Consider the following 21,880-nt stretch of genomic DNA (forward strand, 5'->3'; position numbering starts at 1 on the left):
GAAACTGGAGGACATCAGCTAAGTAAAATAAGCCAGATACAGAAAGACAAATAGTGCATGATGTCATTTATATATATAGAATCTAAAAAAGTCAAACTCATTGACTATTTACTATTTGTATTATAATTACCATAATTATAAATAGCGAACTTCCTATTCGCTATAAATAATGAATCCAAATACATAGTTGGATTTGGAAAAAGAATTTTAACTGTAATGATCAATATTTTTCTCTTTTAAGATTTGTTTTCCAGTGTGCGCAATTGAATCACTTAGCATTATTGTCAGGTTATAAGAAAAGGGTATTTTGGGTGATTTTTTGTGTATAATTCTAGTAATATTTATTATTTCCATTGACTTCCTCCAAAAGCATTTACTTAGCACACATACTATGACTATACATTTGTAAATAGTAGATGGGTGATTAACAGGGTTTGAGGGTATTGGAACACCATTTGGCCAAAAAGAAAGAAAGGAAGGAAGGAAGAAATGAAGGAAGGAAGGAAGGAAGGAAGAAATGAAGGAAGGAAGGAAGAAGAAAATATTACATACTTACCAAACACCATAGACCAAAATAAAATTCAGTTAAATCAACTATTTAAATAATAACACAAAGTTTCTAGGGGAAAACAAATGAATATTAACATTTTCTAAGAATGGAAAACATTTTCTAAAGACATTAAAGGTAAAAAATAAGTAATTGATGATCACTCTGACTACCAAAAATTGAAACATTTTAAAAAATACAACAAATGAAATCAAAAAGCAGATGATACACTTTAGAAAACATTTGCAACATATAGGACAAAAAAGAGCTCTGTTTTCTTTTTCTTTTTGAACTATAACTGATAAGTATAAAGTACTCAACTTTGCAAGGATAAATGCTTGAGGGGATGGACACCCTATTCTCCATGACGTGCTTATTTCACGTTGCATGCCTGTGTCTGTCAAAACATCTCATGTACCCCATAAATATATATACCAACTATGACCCACAAAAATAAAACAAATACTCAGCTTTGCTAATTATCAAAATGTAAATGAAAACATGAATAATAAGAAAGCTCCATCCATCAGATTGACCCACATCACTTAAGGTTTTAATTCCTAGCATGAGTGAGGACATAGTGGGTAGGCATCCTTTTATAGTACTGTGGGAGTGTAAACTGGCTGAGTCTTTTCTGAAGGCAACATGACAGCAAGTATCATAACTCAGCATAGACACAATCCTGGGCTCAGAAATTCTACATCTGGGAAGTTTTTTTGTTTGTGTTTTTTTTTGGTTTTGTTTTTGAGATGGTATCTTGCTCTGTCGCCCACGCTGGAGTGCGGTGGCGCGATCTTGGCTCACTGCAACCTTCGCCTCTGGGGTTCAAGTGATTCTCCTGCCTCAGCCTCCCGAGTAGCTGGGAATACAGCCACGTGCCATCACACCTAGCCAATTTTTTATTTTTAGTAGAGACAGGGCTTCACCAGGTTGGTCAGGCTAGTCTCAAACTCCTGACCTCAGATCTGCCCACCTCGGCCCTCCAAAGTGCTGGGATTACGGGGGTGAGCCACCACACCCAGACGGAAGTTATTTTAAGAAAACAATACAAGGATATGTGCAAATATTTAGCTGCAATAACGTTTATAACGGCATTTTTTAATAGTAAAAGTTTAAAACAACTTAATGTTCAACAACAGATTTGTTAAGGAATACAAATTCTAAACAGTAGATTATTAGTGAATGAGAATTGTGTTGAAGAATTTCTAAGGCATGCAAATTGTCCATAATATTTGTTATGTAAAAAACAAATTTCTAATCAGTAGTTACTTATAGTTTATTTTATGTTAAAACATATGTAAATATATTTTAAACTACATGCATCAAACATTATGAGAGATTATATATAGGTACTTTTATTTGCTTATTTTTCTACAATGAATATGTGTGGCTTCTGGAATAGGAGAATTGTGTTGTCATTATTATTTTTAAAAAGCAGCCATCTCTTATATAACACAATATAAATTAACTCAAACTAGATCAGAGATCTAAATGTAAGAACTAAAACTATAAAACTCTTAAAAGAAAACATAGGACAAAACATTCATAACATTGGATTTGGCAATGATTTCTCGGATATCACACCAAAGGTTCAGGCAACAAAAGAAAAAAAATAGAAAACTCTGACTTCATGAACATTACAAACTTGTACAACAAAAGATACTATCAACAGAGTAAGAAGGAAACTCACAGAATGGGAGAAAATATTTGCAAATCATATATCTGATAAAGGATTAATATCCAGAATAAAGAAGTCCTAAAACTCAACAACAACAATAACAAAATGAATCCAAAAGACCTGAGTAAATATTTCTCCAAAAAAAAGCATACAAATGTCCACTAAGCACTAAGCACGTGAAAAAAAAATCCTCATCACCACTAATCATCAGGGAAATGCAAATGAAAACCACAGTGAAATACCACTGCATACCCATAAGGATGGCTGCTATGAAAAACAAGCAAACAAACCAGAAGTCCCAAAAATAACAAGTGTCAGTGAGGATGTGGAGAAATTGCAATCCTGGGCACTGCTGGCAGGAATGTAAAATGATGTAACAGTTGCGGAAAAAAGTGTGATGGTTCCTCAACAAATCAAAGCTAGAATTACCATGTGATCCAGCAATTCAACTGTTAGGTATCTACTCCAAAACAACTGAAAGCAGTGTCTTGAAGATGTAATTTTTCACCCCATATTCATTGCAGCATTATGCCTATTAGTCAATGGTGGAAGTAACGCTGGGTGTAGTGGCTCATGCCTGTAATCCCAGCTCTTTGGGAGGCTGAGGTGGGTCGAACACCTGAGGTCGGGAGTTTGAGACCAGCCTAACCAATATGGTGAAACCCCGTCTCTACTAAAAATATAAAAATTAGCCAGGCATGGTGGTGTGCACCTGTAGGCCCAGCTACTCGGGAGGCTGAGGCAGGAGATTCGCTTGAACCTGGGAGGCAGAAGTTGCAGTGAGCCAACACTGCACCATTGCACTCCAGCCTCGGTGACAGAGTGAGATTCCGTCTCAAAAAAAAAAAAAAAAGGTGGAAGCAACCCAAGGAAGTATGCATAAATGGATGAACAGATAAACAAAATGTGATCTACACATACAATGGAATACTATTCAGCCTTAAAAAGGAAGGAAATTCTGACACATGCTACAACACAGATGAACCTTGAGAACACTGTGAAATAGACAAGTTATAAAAAGTTGAATCCTGTATGATTCTGTTCATGTAAGTGAACCTGGAGTAGTAAAATTCGTAGAGACAGTGTAGTGGGCGTTTCCTAGGGATAGTGGGGAGGGTGTGGTGGGGAGTTAGTGTTAAATGAGCATGGAATTTCAGTTTTGCAACGTGACAAGAGTTCTGGAGATGAATATTGATGATGGTTGCACAACAACATGTGTATTTCATACCACTGAAATGCACACTTAAAAATGGCTCAGGTCAGAAATTTTATGTTATGTGTATTTTATCACAATAAAGAAAGGAGCTCTGTTTAAACGTGTGAACACTAAGGGTTCTCTTCTGACTCCACACCCTGACTCTTCACTTACAAGCCATGTGACCTTGGACATAGTCCCTGTGACAGGCTATGAAAGAAAACTTGCCATACTCTTTAAAACTGTTGTGTGTGTGGAATCACTTCACAAACTATGTCAGCACCAGATAAATGTGAAAGAATATACTATTTTGTGTCTCTCATTAAACGAATTAATTAGGTCAATTTTGTAAAGTGGCTAGAACTGTGCCTCTCAATCAGTGCCAGCTGTTATTACAGTCCTTCCTGAGACAGGGCAGAATGAAGTACGCACAGTACTAGCATCCCTGAGTTCTCTGCATCTACACCCACAGGAAATACGCCACTCAGAGGGCTTGCCACAGTCCTGCTCAGGAATAATGTATTAGGTGTCTCTGTGAAGTCTAGCCCACTACAATGCACTGAACAGCTCCCCAAGGACCTGAAAGAGTTAATTAGCATCCCTAACCACCTTCAGGCACTGGCTACAATCCAGCTAATTTAATAAAAGAGTATAATGACCCCAGGTTATTTATACTTCGAATTGTTTAAATCAATTGTATGATAAAGTGTGGCACTAAAAAGCGCAGGGAAGTGTAGTCTAACTGTAATTTATAAAGCTGGAGTGATAACATTTAAAAGAAAGGCTAAAATGTATATAAAAGCACTAGTAGCTAATTTGTGGTATAAAAGCATTAATCAAAATGGCTAACAGAATTCTTGTGCTACATGGGAGCTAGGAAAGCCGGTGACTCTTGTAGTCCTCTGCCACTAGGTATCATGCGTCTTGGTCAGATTTATTTTCTGTAAGGTTTTAAAACAAATTACGAGTAATTTAGATAATGTAAGGGGAGCCCTGAAGGGAGGAGAAAGAGAAGAAGAAATGGAAGAGAGCAGGGAGAATGAGTGGAAGAAGGTGCTAGAGCATATCAATTTGTTTTTTCGTTTCTTGAGACAGAGTCGGCCAGGCGCAGTGGCACACGCCTGTAATCCCAGAACTTTGGGAGGCCGAGGCGGGGGGGATCACCTGACATCAGGAGTTCGAGACCAGCCTGGCCAACACGGTGAAACCCCATCTCTACCAAAAAAAAAAAAAAAATACAAAAAAATTAGCAGGGCATGGTGACAGGCACCTGTAATCCCAGCTACTCGGGAGGCGGAGGCAGGAGAATTACTTGAACCCAGGAGGTGGAAATTGCAGTGAGCCGAGATCGCGCCACTGCACTCCAGCCTGGGCAACAAGAGTGAGACTCCGTCTCAAAAAGTAAATAAATAAATAAATAAAAATTACAATTAAAAAAAGAGACGTAAAAAAAGAGACAGAGTCTCGCTCTGTCTCCCAGACTGGAGTGCAGTGGCACGATCTCAGCTCACTGCAAGCTCCGCCTCCCAGGTTCAAGTTCTTCTCCTGCCTCAGCCTCAGCCTCCCACGCAGCCGAGCCATCGCACCCAGCCGAGCATATTAATTTCTAAAAATACTTTTGAGTTCATACTGATAATAAATGAGAGAGAGCAAGGGGGTGGGGAGAGAGAACAAAAAGACAAAATCTCTTCTCTACAGTGGAATGAAAGGACTAATAAATACAGAAGAAATGACGGAGTTAGAAAATTACTGTTCTGCAACCATCACAACAATAATTCAGCAAAAAATCATCAGTAGATGCTAAACTAGTGGGTGAACATTTCAGAAGCAACGGGGTATTTATGTAGACACAAAGCATCCCCTGCAAGATACTTATTAACTGCAAAGGAGAAAATAGTCATTTCATAGTGGAGTGACCTGGCAGACACTGCCTTCACCAAAAAATCAAAGTTGATATTACTGATAATGGGACGAAACTCCAGATGAGATGCACTCAAGCAAGCCAAGCTTCACCTCCTGAAAGTCCTGAGCCAAATGCATCACTTGAATCTAATCATGGGAAAACAACCAGACGAATCCAAATCACCTGCAAACTAAATGGTCTCTACTCTTCAAAAACATCAATGTCATGAGTGACAAAGGAAGGCAGAGTAAACGTTGCAGATTAAAGGTGACCAAAGAGACATGATGACTAAATGCCATGTGTGATCCCAGACTGGGAAAAAATAGCTATAATGGATACTACCGGGACAACTGAAGAAACGAATAAGGTATGTACATTTAATAATAGTATTCTATCTATGTCAAATTTCCTGATTTTCATAATTGGCCTGTGATTGTGTAAGTGAATATTCTTGTTTTTAGGAAACATACATTGAGATATTAAGTAAAACAGCCTGATGTCTGCAAGGAGCTTGCAAATGGTTCTCTCTCTCTCTCTATATATATATATATAATAATTAATATATGTAATATTACACTCAATGTGTAATATTGGGTTTTATATACAGTATATATTGAGAGAAAGAGAAAGCAAATGTGTCAGACTGTTCATAACTGGTGAATCTGAGTGTAAGGTATATGAGCATTCTTTTTACTATTCTTGTAATTTTCCTTTAAATTTGAAATTATTTTAATAATACAATGTAAAAAATAAACGTTGGACGAGCTAAGGTCTGAGCACATTTCCAACTCTAAGGGTGTCTGATTTGAAAGTCATTAGCAGCTTGTCAACATAGGCTAAGCCCAGGCTGGCCCCTCCCCTCCTTCCTCCCCACTCCTCCCCAGTCCTTCTTGCACCGGCCATCACACATCACACTCCTGTGGCTTTCTCCTCTGTGTTTCCTTCCAATTTTAGGATTTGAAATAATTTCAGAGTTTGTGTGAGCTTCTCAGGGAAAGATTGTATATAATTTTAGCCAAAAGACTAGGAAACTTAACAAAGAAAATTAAACCTTTGCTATTTTTTCCTTCCTTTCTTCCTTCTTTCCTCCCTCCCTCCCTCCTTCTCTTCCTTCTTCTTTCTTTTTTCCTTCCATAATTCACATTTCCTCTCTAGCAGGTCCTCCACTTCATAGTGAAATGGGCAATAAGCCCATCTCCTTTAAACAACAAAGCCACAAGCCACCCTGGATTCAGAGCTACCCTCCAGCTTCAGCCCTGCCTCCTCCCCTTCATTACTCCACCTCCTGGACCTTGTCTGTATTAGTTCTCCATTTTCTCATCTACCACTCACCCCAACCCACTGCAAATTGCCTTCTGCCCTCACCCCTCCACTGAAACTGCCCTTGCCATCAGCCACCTCCTTAGAAGTCACGCTGATGGGCAGTTGTTGGCCCTCATTTCACCTGTTGTAGCATTTGATTCTGCTGACCACTCCTTTCTCTGGAAACACTCTCATGGCCCTCGTGGCCCTGGTTTCTGATTCTCTGACAACTCTGGCCGCTCCTCCTCAATCTCCTTTGCAGGCTGCTCTTACTCTGCCTGTCCCTGAAGTGTAGATGATCCTGAGAGTTCCTTCCCAGGCCGCCTTCTGCACGGCCTCCCTAGTGTACCTCCTGAGCTCCAGGCCCATACTTCCACCTGCCTACCAGACACTCTCACTTGGGTGTCTCATAACCTCTTCAAACTCAGTATCTCCCAATCTGAACTGTTCACCTCAGACAGGGTCCCTTATCTCAGAGAATAGCACCACCTGGACTTAGCTGGCAAGCCAGAAGCCTGACATTCATCCTTGCCTCCTGTCTCAACCTGCTCACCCATCAGCCAACACTTCCTATTCACTCCAGCACTCCCTCTCCATTGCTCTGCATCTGGTCGGCCCACTATTCACCATCTCCCATTCATATGACTACAGCATTTACCAACTTCCAGTCTCTCATCCCATCCACTCTGCATTTAAAATAATCTAACACAAAAATACGCTGTCGCTCCCCTGCTCAAAACCCTTCAGTGATGTCCCTTGTCTTTTAATGAGAAATCCAAACAGCTTAACATGGCTCACAAGGCCCACATGACAAGGACATTCTAACCAAGTCCTTTCTTCTTTTCAGTTCCTTGAACAAGCCAGGTTGTCTCTCACATCCATGGTTTAGAATAGGGGTCCCCAATCCCCGGGCCATGGACCAGTACTAATGGTGACCTGTTAGGAACCGGTCACATAGCAGAAGGTGAGCCCCGAGCCAGCATTCCCGCCTCAGCCCCGTCTCCTGTCAGATCAGTAGTGACATTAGATTCTCATAGAAGCAGGAACCCTACTGTGAACTGCAGATGTGAGGAATCTAGGTTGTGTGCTTCTTATGAGAATTGTAATTAATGTTTTGGGATGTCGAGGTGGGCAGATCACTTGAGGTCAGGAGTTCAAGACCAGCCTGGCCAACATGATGAAACCTCATCTCCACCAAAAATTCAAAAATTAGCCAGGTGCGGTGGCGGGGGCCTGTAAACCCAACTACCCAGGAGGCTGAGGCAGGAGAATCGCTGGAATCTGGGAGGCAGAGGCTGCAGTGAGCCAAGATCATGCCAGTGCACTCCAGCCTGGGTGACAGAGTGAGACTCTGTCTCAAAAAAATAAAAAAAAAAAAAAGAAAAAGAAAAGAAAAAGAATCTAACTAATGCCTGATGATGATCTGAGGTGGAACAGTTTCATCTTGAAGTCATCTGCCACCCCCACCCCTCACAGGCCTGTCTGTGGAAAAATTGTCTTCCATGAGACTGGTCCCTGGTGCCAAAAAGGTTGGGGACCTGGTTTAGAATGTGCTGTGACATCTGCCTGGGATGTTTTTGCCTCTCCTTTTTATCTGGATGACTCCCATAATCCTTCTGCTAGTTGCTGAACTGGATGGGAATCAGTAACAGCCAGTACTTTCTCTATCATGGTGCTTTCCCACCTGTGCTCATCTCACGCTAGACTGGACTGTGTCTACCATGTCTGCCATTGCGTTCCAATCAAGGCCACTGCCTGCAGCCAAAAGATGGAGCTCACAGGGCTCCCACTTCCATCATATAGGAACTCCCCATTCTTCCAAATTATCATCCATACAATAGAAATTTTCTCTCCTCTTCTCTTGACTGGATATTTGGGAAACATCTTTTTGCTCAGTGGCCCAAGCAGATTCTGAAATATTGCTCTGTTTTCTTTCACTAATGTTTATCTTCCTCTCTATATTAACACACTGTTCTTCTCTATTCTTAGCTACAGCTACACATCACGAATCTAGATTCCACTAATTCAAATTTTACAAATACGAATGACATGAATAAAAATTCATGAACCTCATCACTGAATATTCAACTTTTTGATAACAAGGAAAGAAAACCTCAAGCTATAACTTAGGAAATCATGTATTCGCCTAACACATTTTCCTCTTTCGAATTTAACAAATAATTTTTACAAAATAGAATATTCCTGTTTAGTTATAGTATTTCACATCAAAATGAAACCCACGAGAACTGAAGTTTTACATTACCTTATCTGATTCCATTTTTTAGAGTATATTTAATAAAATTAAAATGCTTTTTAATTTTCAACTCTAAAAAACCCTAGTCCAAACAAATAAAGATTTACTATAACTTTTTTTGTTTGTTTGCTTTGTTTTGTTTTAACTGAGAACCGTGTTTCACTTTGAACTGTCACCCAAAGTTAGCCCCTGTAACTGCTAATTAAGAAAGGGTTGGTGGGGCACAGTGGCTCAGCCTGTAATCCCAGCACTTTGGGAGGCTGAGGCGGGTGGATCACCTGAGGTCGGGAGTTCGAGACCAGCCTGACCAACATGGAGAAACCCCATCTCTACTAAAAATACAAAATTAGCCGGGCGTGGTGGCACATGCCTGTAATCCCAGCTACTCAGGAGGCTGAGACAGGAGAATCGCTTGAACCCAGGGCACAGAGGTTGAAGTGAGCCAAGGTTGCACCATTGCACTCCAGCAGCCTGGGCAACAAGAGCAAGACTCCGTCTCAAAAAAAAGACGGGGAACCAGGTCGGGCATGGTGGCTCACACCTGTAATCCCAGAACACTGGGAGGCCAAGGCGGGTGGATCACCTGAGGTCAGGAGTTCAAGACCAGCCTGGCCAACATGGTGACACGGTGAGACCCTGTCTCTACTAAAAATACAAAAATTAGCTGGGTGTGGTGGCACACGCCTGTAATTCCAGCTACTTGGGAGGCTGAGGCAGGAGACTCTCTTGAACCGGGGGGCAGAGGTTGCGGTGAGCTGAGATTGTGCCACTGCACTCCAGCCTGGGTGACAGAGTGAGACCTTGTCTCAAAAAGAAAGAAAAAAAAAAGTACCTCACAGGATCTTCCTCCACATGCAGCATTGGGCTTATTGCTAGAAAGACCCAGACTATTCTCTTTCACTGGGACATTTCTTTTCAGTTGTGAACCTTCAACTCTCTGTAGAACATAATAAAACCCATCACCCAGCCACTGATAGACTAATGTGTGGCAGGAAAGAGTAACTACAAGAAATGAAAGCCATAGAGAGCAGGCCCAGGCTTGTGTTTTGGGAAGGCTGAATGAACTTTACAAAGCACATTGCGGGAAACAAGCATGAATGCTCTCACCTTGTCAGCCTTACGTGATGTTCTGAACTGTACATCTGACTTTTACAAGGATGTGATAATAAAAAGAAAATGGCTGCCGAAAGTGTTTTAATTGATTCTGACCCCAATGGTGGCTACAAATGACTGTCTGAGGTTTTCTCGTTGGCTCCTGAGCCCAAACACTTCAATGTCACTTAGACCATTAGGGCCAGGCTCTCAGTCTTAAACTCATGTCACAGAGATGATGTGAATTATGAATATAGAGTCAAAGATGCCATCTACTTAATAGCACAGTTAAAATTTTTTTCCAACATACTCTCATACAGTGCTGCTAGGAGAACAAATTGATGAAATGTTTTGCAAGGCTAATGTGATGCATCATCCATTTCCTTAAAAACATTCATATGATTTTAATTAGTAAGAATACAAAGAAATTGTCATAAATGGAGAAGCCATGGATGCATAATGACGTTCACTGAAGGATACAAAGGTTATTTGTAACAGTAACACGAGAAATATAAAGATGTATAGCAGGGGACTGATACTTTGGACTTACCCCATTGTTGGATTGTTTTTAGCATTTTACATTTGTCAATACATTGAATCTTCATAACAATCCTATGAAGCAGGTGTCATTACCTTTTTGTTTTTTCAGATAAAGAAACTGAAGCACAGAGAGGCATTTGCCCAGACTGGTGTTGGAGCTGAGATTGGAATTGAAATAATTCAGCTCCAAAGCCAGCTCTCTAAATGTGCCATAATGCTTTCTGACATAGTCACATCTAAAATCTTATACAGTTAAGTGTGTTTGTAATTATGTGGGAAAATACTCATGTTATCATGTCTAGTTAGAAAAAGAAAGATGAGGCCGGGCACGGTGGCTCCCGCCTGTAATCCCAGCATTTTGAGAGGCCGAGGCCGGCAGATCACGAGGTCAGGAGATCCAGACCATCCTGGCTAACACGGTGAAACCCCGTCTCTACTAAAAAAAACAAAAAAAAAAAAAAAAAAAATTGCCGGGCATGGTGGCTGGCGCCTGTAGTCCCAGCCACTCGGAAGGCTGAAGCAGAATGGCATGAACCCGGGAGGCAGAGCTTGCAGTGAGCCGAAATCACGCCACTGTACTCCAGCCCGGGCGATAAAGCGAGACTGCGTCTTAAAAAAAAAAAAAAAAAAGGTCAGTGCAAATAAATGTCCTCCTTTCTCCTGCTGCAAACCTCCATGTGAATGTTTGGTCTCACTGCTGTTGGCAAGTGAACCGCAGTTTGGTTCGCTAACAGAGGTAAACATGGCTATTTTTAGAGCTTTCTTTCTTTCTTTTTTCTGTTCCTTTTTCTTTTTTTTCTTTTCCTTTTTTTGAGATGGAGTCTCAAAACAACCCTCTGGGTTCAAGAGATTTTCCTGTGTCAGCCTCCTGAGTAGCTAGGACCACAGGTGCACTCCACCACGCCTGGCAAATTTTTGTATTTTTAGTAGAGACAGGGTTTCACCATGTTGGCCAGGCTGGTCTTGAACTCCTGACCTCAGGTTATCCACCCACCTCAGCCTCCCAAAGTGCTGGGATTACAGATGTGAGCCACCACGCCCAGCGGGATTTTTAGAGCTTTCTGAATTCCATGTGAGCAACCATATTTGCCATGGCTGCCCCTCCCCCATGCCTCTGCTAAGGCTTGGCTTCTGGACCCCACAAGGTGCTCATTCCTCCTTCTATGGCTTTCTCAGAGGCAAGTGAACAAGAATAACTCCATCTTGAATAGGAGTGGGGGAAAAGGAGGCTGAGACCTATTGGGCTGCATTCCCAGACGGTTAAGGCATTCTAAGTCACAGGATGAGATGGGAGGGAGGTCAGCACAAGATACAGGTCATAAAGACCTTGCCAAAACCCACCAAAACCAAGAGTGACTTCTGGTCATCCTCCTCCCTGCTACACTCTCACCAGCACCATGACAGTTTATGAATGTCATGGTAATGTCAGGAAGGTACTCTAGATGGTCTAAAGAAGGGAGACATGAATAATCCACCCCTTGTTTAGCATATCATCAAGAAATAACCATAAAAATGGGCAACCAGCAGCCTCCAGGCTGCTGTGTCTATGGAGTAGCCATTCTTTTAATCCTTTACTTTCCTAATAAACTTGCTTTCACTTTACTCTATGGACTCGCCCTGAATTCTTTCTTGCGCGAGATCTAAGAACCCTCTCTTGGGATGTGGATCAGGACCCCTTTCCTGTAACAGCTTTGCTGCTGGTATTCAATCTTCTGTACTTGCCCTTGCCTTTCCCTCCACTTGTCCAACTCACTCTTAATTTTAAAAAATCCAGCTCAATTCCTGCCTGTTGCATGAAGCTTTCTATGCCTTCTCAAAGTTCAAACATGTACTTCGTGCCATGCAGTTCAACCCTGTAACTATCTCCTTCTGAGGACACTGCCTCTTCCCACCTAGCTCACATCCTGGCAGGGAGCCAGGATCACGTATTATGCTTTTCTAGAGCCTAGTGACATGGTGGGCAATCAGTACACATCTGACTAATAAATACAAATAAATAAATAAATAAATAAATAAATGGCCAATTAAGTGGCTTCCTTTAAATTTAATGAAAATTCTTAATGAAACTTTAGAGACTGAGTCTAATTTTTAGTAGGTTTCAGGCCTATAGGCCAGTGATACTTGACGTGGACATTCTAAAATCTCCCCCACAAAGCACTGCACTGAATCCCAGAGTCCCTATGAAGTTCAGGTGTCAATTAAGACAGGGATTTTCCCTGAGTCATTTGGTTCCAGTTGTTGAGTTGCTGGTGCAATATTTACTTCCTGCTCCCTAAACTGCGCCCCCTCCTATAATCACCCCGTCAAGCTTACACAATCTATGGTGCCCAAAGTGATGACACCTCCATAAATCAGTGCTCAAAGTGCCTGCTGTTGCTAACGTGCCCAGGTGATGAATGTCTTTCTGCACTTTCTTGGTGTAGAATATTTTGATTGATTTAACAAAGGTTTTGATTCATTCAAGGGCTGTGGAAGGTTCCATGGCATCAATGAACCACATCTGAGCAACAGAAGCAGGAGCCATATGAAAAAGAAACAAAGGCTGGCAGAGGCTGGGAGGGAGGTGGACTTGCTGCCCCATGGTCCTTTACTATTTTCAGACCAAAAGGCACTACTTATGTGAAATTTGCAAATTGCTCACCAACAAGAGTTGCCGATACATGCTTACCTCTCATCACATTTAATCAGAATCACACTGTCTGTTCCAATCCCTAAGGCTGCAGCTCCCTTCTTGAGAGAAAAATGACTCTGTAAAAAATATATATATATGTTTGCAATTAGTTCCATATAAAAACAAGATCCATTCCACTGGCTGTTTGTTTTCTGTTTTCCTTTTCTCCTTTTATTTCTAGTCTGTTCCTCCAACGCCTGGGCTGCTGAGAGAAGATGGTATCCTTCACTTGCGCTTTTTTAAAAATTGTGGTGAAACAACCGGGTGTGGTGACTCATGCCTGTAATCCCAGCATTTCGGGAGGTTAAGGCGGGCAGATCACAAGGTCAGGAGTATGAGACCAGCCTGGCCAACATAGTGAAACCCTGTCGCTATTGGAAAAGAAAAAAAAATTAGCTCAGTGTGGTGGCAGGCGCCTGTAATTCCAACTACTCAGGACGCTGAGGCAGAAGAATCGCTTGAACCTGGGAGGTGGAGGTTGCAGTGAACCAAGATCATGCCATTGCACTCCAACCTGGGAGACAAGAGTGAAACTCCATCTCAAAAAAAAAAAAAAAAAAAAAAAAAAGTGGTGAAACAACATAACTTAAATGCCATCTTAGCCTCTTAGCCATTTTTATTTATTTATTTTTTATTTTTATTTTAAGTTCCACGGTACATGTGCAGGATGTGCAGGTTTGTCACATAGGTAAACGTGTGCCATGATGGTTTGCTGCACCTATCACCCATCGCCTAGACATTAAGCCCAACATGCATTAGCTATTTTTCCTAATGCTCTCCCTCCCCCTACACCCCCAACCCCAGCCCCGACAGGCACCACTGTGCATTATGAACTTTTTTTTTGAGACGGAGTTTTGCTTTTGTCACTCAGGCTGGCGTGCAGTGGTGCAATCTCAGCTCACTGCAACCCCTGCCTCCCAGGTTCCAGTGATTCTCCTGCCTCAGCCTCTCAGGTAGCTGGGATTACAGGTGCCTGCCACCATGCCTGGTTAATTTTTGATATTTTTAGTAGAGACGGGGTTTCACCATGTTGACCAGGCTGGTTTCAAACTCCTGACTTCAGGTGATCCACCTGCCTCGACCTCCCGAAGTGCTGGGGTTACAGGCATGAGCCACCGCACCCAGCCTTATTAACCATTTTTAAGTGTACATTTCAGTGGCCTCAAGTATATTCACAGTGTTGTGCAAACCATCACCTTCATCCATCTTCAGAACTCTTTTCATCTTGCAAAACTAAAATTCCATGCCTATTAAACAACTCCTCATTCTCCCCACCCCCAACCCCTGAAAACCACTATTCTGTTTTCTGTCTCTGAATTTAACTACTCTAAGTACCTCACATGAGTGGAACATACAGCATTTGACTTTTTGTGACTGGTTTATTTAACTTAGTATAATGTCCTCAAGGTTCACCCATGTTGTAACACGTGTAAGAATTTCCTTCCTTTTTAAGGCTGAATGACATTCTGTTATACGTACATACCACATTTTGTTTAGCCATTCATCCATTTATAGAAACAGGCTGCTTCTACCTTTTGGCTATTGTGGAATAATGCTACTGTGACATATGGGGGTACAACTGCCTCTTCAAGACTCTGCTTTCAATTGCTTTGAGGAGATACCTACAAGTGGAATTGCTAGATCATACAACACTTCTATTTTTAACTTTTCGAGGAACATTCATATAGTGCTCCATCGTGGCTGTACCATTTTACATCCCCACTCTCAGTGGATGAGGTTTGCAGTTTCTCCACATCCTCACCAACAATCATAATTTCCTGTTTTTTGCTAATAGTCATCCTAATGAATGAGAGATGGCAACTCATTATGCTTCGGATTTGCATTTCCCTAATGATCAGTGATGTTGAACATCTTGTGCTTAGCATCATGTGCTTAGTGGCCATATGTACATCTCCTCTGGAGAAATGTCTATTCAAGTGCTTTGCCCATTTTGAATAGGGTTGTTTATTTAGTTTTTGTTCTTGTTGGGATTTTTGAGGGATGCTGGAAAGATGCTGGAAATTGTAAATGGATCTGGTAACCCGATACACAGTAACTCTAAGCCTATTTTACATACAAGGCTTAAGAATACATCAACCACCTCCAGCAGCTAAGTATTGTATGGCTCTCAGGCTTATATGTTACCAAGAAGTTACACTCAGTTTCTCCCAGGTTCAGTGAAACTGAGTACACTCAGGTAAGAGAACAAGTGACCCTAAATCTAGCACTCTTTATTCCAGAGTTGCTGGAGGGGCTATTTGTTGCACAGGCAACTGCCAAGCCTGAGTCAGGCTTTGAAAAAGAGGCATCAATTACTGGCTGGGGCAGAATGACTTGTCTGCGTGTACAGAACAGGCCACACTGCCAAGCCACTGACAAAGTCTTTGTGCCTTTGGTTATTGATTCCGAGTCGGATTGTGCGTCTCAATGGTTGCAATCACTGTGCCATTTGGATTGCTGAGAAAGGCTAACCTAAGCCCAGCTGTACTGCATCTGCCCATCAGCCTCTTATTATTAACTACAGATCATTAAGCTGTCCAAAAGGAGAGCTGCTTCCTCAATTTACATCTCCAAAGGGCTGCTGACTGGAATTTTAAGTTACGGATCCTAAGAGGGTCCTTTCTCTTCAAATGCCCACTTTTGTACTCATCTGAATTCTCAAACACACAGCGCAGGAGCTCTTAACACACATATTTTAAGGGGGTATGTCTAATCACCAAGAAGACATCACATTTAGAACAGCAGCAAATAATGATGACCAATCAAGGAGACCTGGAGCTGTGGAGTTTGACAAGCCCAGTGCAGCTAGAAGCAATGAGACAGGGCCATTAGCCTCCTTTTACAACCTCAGAATGACAAAGTGGACAGTCATTACTGAGATACCTGGGAACTAGAGGAGAAAGCTTAATTAGATCAAGGTTTGTAAAGACGCATGACCTCCCCCACCAAAAAAAAAAAAAAAAAAAAAGCAAAAAAGTGTTCTTTTTTTGTGCATTTGGCAGAGCCCTGGCGACCCTGAAGGAGCTCAGAGGCAAGCTAAGTTTCTTACAGCCAGGAGGGAACAGAACAGAACAACCAGCTGCCCTAAGTAAGTGCAAGCCACTCAAATTACCCTCTGTGAATGAGCTCTTAAGCACTAAACTGCAAAAAGGCGAATTGGGGATAAGTAAGAGATCTGGTGCACCTGGTCAATGGGAGGACGTATTCTTGTCTAGTCTTTAATGAGAAAGAATAGGGGTTCTTAAATGAAGAGCAATTACCCAGGATAATTGATCATGGTACAAAAGGCTGCAGATTTAAAGAAAAACACATGCCCAAATAGAAAGCTTAAAGACAGGGAATAAAGGTGAGATGAGGCATGAAAAAGAAAATTAGGTAGCAAACATCGAGTCTGTTTATATTTTGAGGAAAGGGAGCAGAGAAATAGCTTAATGTTATTCACAAATAGCAAGGGACCCATGGAGAGGAAGAAACTTGAGAGGAAAAAGCAATCCACCTAATGAAGGAGAAACAGTGAAGATAGCTTAAAGGGCATGTCTCTCTGGGCCGGCAAGACCACACGTGGACAGTCATTTTTATCCCTTAGCACCACGTTGAATGCAACTACTTGTTGATGAACCAGAGTGTCTGAAGAACAACCACCTGCATTCTGAGAAGGCTGGAAAGCAAGTAAACACTTGAGGGTTCTCTGGAAACAAATATAAAAATTGAACCAGTGGCCGGGCGTGATGGCTCACGCCTGTAATCCCAGCACTTTGGGAGGCCGAGGCCAACAATCATAATTTTCTGTTTTTTGATAATAGTCATCCTAATAAATGAGAGATGGCAACTCATGCTTTGGTGGGTGGATCACGAGGTCAGAAGATAGAGACCATCCTGGCTAACATGGTGAAACCCCGTCTCTACCAAAAATACAAAAAATCAGGTGGTGGGCACCTGTAGTCCCAGCTACTCGGGAGGCTGAGGCAGGAGAATAGCATGAACTCGGGAGGCAGGGGTTGTGTGAGCCGAGATTGTGCCACTGCACTCCAGCCTGGGCGACACAGAGAGACTCTATCTCAAAAAAGAAAAAAAAAAAAAAATTGAACCAGTGATTCAATAGTTACCTGCAAAGCCAACAAGAATTGAGGGGAGATGTTTTAGCAAAGAATGCTGAGTTTGGCAACTACATCTGTCAGCAGCACATACTAGCAGACCACCCAGAGAAGTGAGGACACAAACTACACCTCAGAAGATAACATATTATCATCAAAGGACCAAAAGGCCCTCTTCCCCTCAATGCAAGGAAGCTATTTATAGAGTTTTCCAAAATACCTCAATACACTTCAGTTTTTGGTACTTCCACCTAAAAATACATGTGTGTGCACACTCATGCACATGCATACATGTGCACACAGAGGAAACTTGGAGAAAAAGATAATGTGCTCAGGACTAAGAAACTCAATCAAAACTGCTCAACTACATAGAAACTGAACCTGCTTTTGAATGACTTCTGGGTACATAACGAAATGAAGGCAGAAAGATGTTCTTTGAAACCAATGAGAACAAAGACACAACATACCAGAATCTCTGGGACACATTTAAAGCAGTGTGTAGAGGGAAATTTATAGCACTAAGTGCCCACAAGAGAAAGCAGGAAAGATCTAAAATTGATACCCTAACATCACAATTAAAAGAACTAGAGAAACAAGAGCAAACACATTCAAAAGCTAGCAGAAGGCAAGAAATAACTAAGATCAGAGCAGAACTGAAGGACAGACACAAAAAACCCTCCAAAAAATCAATGAATCCAGGAGCTGGTTTTTTGAAAAGATCAACAAATCGATAGACCACTAGCAAGACTAATAAAGAAGAAAAGAGAGAAGAATCAAATAGACGCAACAAAAAATGATGAAGGGGTTATCACCACCGACCCCACAGAAATACAAACTACAATTAGAGAATACTATAAACACCTCTACGCAAATAAACTAGAAAACCTAGAAGAAATGGATAAATTCCTGGACACTTACACTCTCCCAAGACTAAACCAGAAAGAAGTTGAATCCCTGAATAGACCAATAGCAGGCTCTGAAATTGAGGCAATAATTAATAGCCTACCAACCAAACAAAGTCCAGGACCAGACGGATTCACAGCTGAATTCTACTAGAGGTACAAGGAGGAGTTGGTACCATTCCTTCTGAAACTATTCCAATCAATAGAAAAAGAGGGAATCCTCCCTAACTCATTTTACGAGGCCAACATCATCCTGATACCAAAGCCTGACAGAGATACAACAAAAAAAGAGAATTTTAGACCAATATCCCTAATGAACATCGATCAAAAATCCTCAATAAAATACTGGCAAACCGAATCCAGCAGCACATCAAAAAGCTTACCCACCATGATCAAGTGGGCTTCATACCCTGGGATGCAAGGCTGGTTCAACATACACAAATCAATAAACGTAATCCAGCATATAAACAGAACCAAACACAAAAGCCACATGATTATCTCAATAGATGCAGAAAAGGCCTTTGACAAAATTCAACAGCGCTTCATGCTAAAAACTCTCAATAAATTCGATATTGATGGAACGTATCTCAAAATAATAAGAGCTATTTATGACAAACCCACAGCCAATATCATACTGAATGGGCAAAAACTGGAAGCATTCCCTTTGAAAACTGGCACAAGATAGGGATGCCCTCTCTCACCACTCCTATTCAACATAGTGTTGGAAGTTCTGGCTAGGGCAATCAGGCAAGAGAAAGAAATAAAGGGTATTCAGTTAGGAAAAGAAGAAGTCAAATTGTCCCTGTTTGCAGATGACATGATTGTATATTTAGAAAACCCCATTGTCTCAGCCCCAAATCTCCTTAAGCTGACAAGCAACTTCAGCAAAGTTTCAGGATACAAAATCAGTGTGCAAAAATCACAAGCATTCTTATACACCAGTAACAGACAGACAGCCAAATCATGAATGAATTCCCATTCACAATAGCTTCAAAGAGAATAAAATATCTAGGAATCCAACTTACAAGGGATGTAAAGGACCTCTTCAAGGAGAACTACAAACCACTGCTCAGTGAAAAAGAAGAGGACACAAACAAATGGAAGAACATACCACGCTCATGGATAGGAAGAATCAATATTGTGAAAATGGCCATAGTGCCCAAGGTAATTTATAGATTCAATGCCATTCCCATTAAGCTACCAATGACTTTCTTCACAGAACTGGAAAAAACTGCTTTAAAGTTCATATGGAACTGAAAAAGACCCCACATTGCCAAGACAATCCTAAGCCAAAAGAACAAAGCTGGAGGCATCACGCTACCTGACTTCAAACTATACTACAAGGCTACAGTAACCAAAACAGCATGGTACTGGTACCAAAACAGAGATATAGACCAATGGAACAGAACAGAGCCCTCAGAAGTAATACCACACATCTACAGCCATCTGATCTTTGGCAAACCTGACAAAAACAAGAAATGGGGAAAGGATTCCCTAATTAGTAAATGGTGCTAGGAAAATTGGCTAGCCATAAGTAGAAAGCTGAAACTGGATCCTTTCCTTACTCCTTATACAAAAATTAATTCAAGATGGATGAGAGACTTAAATGTTAGACCTAATACCATAAAAACCCTAGAAGAAAACCTAGGTGGTACCATTCAGGACATAGGCATGGGCAAGGACTTCATGTCTAAAACACCAAAAGCAACGGCAGCAAAAGCCAAAATTGACAAATGGGATATGATTAAACTAAAGAGCTTCTGCACAGCAAAAGAAACTACCATCAGAGTGAACAGACAACCTACAGAATGGGAGAAAATTTTTGCAATCTACTCATCTGACAAAGGGCTAATATCCAGAATCTACAAAGAACTCAAACAAATTTACAAGAAAAAAACAACCAACCCCATCAAAAAGTGGGCAAAGGATACAAACAGACACTTCTCAAAAGAAGACACTCATACAGCCAATAGACACATGAAAAAATGCTCATCATCACTCATCATCAGAGAAATGCAAATCAAAACCACAATGAGATACCATCTCACACCAGTTAGAATGGCAATCATTAAAAAATCAGGAAACAACAGATGCTGTAGAGGATGTGGAGAAATAGGAACATTTTTACACTGTTGGTGGGACTGTAAACTAGTTCAACCATTGTGGAAAACAGTGTGGCGATTCCTCAAGGATCTAGAACTAGAAATACCATTTGACCCAGCCATCCCATTACTGAGTATGTACCCAAAGGATTATAAGTCATGCTGCTATAAAGACACATGCACACGTATGTTTAGTGCCGCGCTATTCACAATAGCAAAGACTTGGAATCAAGCCAAATGTCCATCAGTGACAGACTGGATTAAGAAAATGTGGCACATATACACCATGGAATACTATGCAGCCATAAAAAAGGATGAGTTCGTGTCCTTTGTAGGGACATGGATGCAGCTGGAAACCATCATTCTCAGCAAACTATCACAAGAACAGAAAACCAAATACCGTGTGTTCTCACTCATAGGTGGGAACTGAACAATGAGATCACTTGGACACAGGAAGGGGAACATCACACACCGGGTCCTATTGTTGGGAGGGGGTGGGGGAGAGGGATAGCATTAGGAGATATACCTAATGTAAATGACGAGTTAATGGGTGCAACAGACCAACATGGCACATGTATACATATGTAACAAACCTGCACGTTGTGCACATGTACCCTAGAACTTAAATATAAAGAAAGAAAGAAAGAAAGAAAGAATTGGGACAAGACATCTGGAAAGCTGTATCAATTATTTCAAGCCGTTGCTGATTTCATCCAAATATTTAACTGAGACTGAGATTCAACTGCCTAACCGATCACAGGGTTTTAGGGACAAGCCTCTGCTGGGCTCGGAGGACACAGATTATTAAGACAGTCCTTAGTGCCTGGTGACCTTCCCTACTTATCATCTGTCTTCGTTCCCCTTGCTCTGTCTACCTGGTGTGCTGGCCTTCCTGGTCTTCCGTGAGCTTGCTAAACTTCTTCTTGCCTCTGAGTCTTTGCACTTGCAGTTCATTTTCCTGGAAAACTTTCCTTCGAATACTTACATGGTTTCCTCCCTCATTCAATGTAGGTCTCTGCTCACATATCACCTCCACACAGAGCTATTTTTATGATCATCTTGTAAAGTAGTTGACTACCACCCTAATCTCATCACCACTTGACATTATTGCAAATACTAGTTCACTGCATGTCCACTACGAGAACACAGCAGGCTGCATGAGGGCAAAGACTTTGTCATAGCGTATAGTTGACAAATATTTGTTGAATCTGTTGACCACATGCTCAGAGAACAAGTCCAGAGAAATGTCACTACTGATTGCCATAACTATCTGGCCACGAAGCCCAATGTCGAAGTGTGGCTCTGGTGGACTCCGTGGACCCCAATGCCTCGAATCTAAGGCCCATTCTAAAAGCAAGACCAGGGGTCTTCTTGGCACCCGCCCCAGAACAATGAACCTAAGGGAATGGGGATCATTACATATTGTCCCCAACAAGTAGATCTTGAAGCCTAGCCTATTAATGAGCTGGAATCTGCCTATTTGACCCTTCCTCATGCTTCATGACTCCCCCACCCAATCCCTCAGCAATTGCAGTTCTGACCTTATCCTCCTCCTTCACACCCTTCTGACACCTCCATTTGCTTGCTCCTATACAGTACA

At 41.5% G+C, this 21,880-nt stretch overlaps 1 protein-coding gene across 1 annotated transcript in view; it reads right to left on the bottom strand.

Moving 5' to 3' along the window:
• Positions 1-21,880, bottom strand: part of GAD2 (glutamate decarboxylase 2) — an 89,071-nt gene that overhangs the window by 44,690 nt on the left and 22,501 nt on the right. The window contains exon 8 of the mRNA XM_023194847.1: positions 13,180-13,259. Coding sequence (XP_023050615.1) covers positions 13,180-13,259 — 80 coding nt within the window. The remainder of the gene's footprint in view (positions 1-13,179; positions 13,260-21,880) is intronic.

The sequence above is a fragment of the Piliocolobus tephrosceles genome, chromosome 9 (genome assembly GCF_002776525.5).
Source record: "Piliocolobus tephrosceles isolate RC106 chromosome 9, ASM277652v3, whole genome shotgun sequence".
Taxonomy (NCBI): Eukaryota; Metazoa; Chordata; class Mammalia; order Primates; family Cercopithecidae; genus Piliocolobus; species Piliocolobus tephrosceles.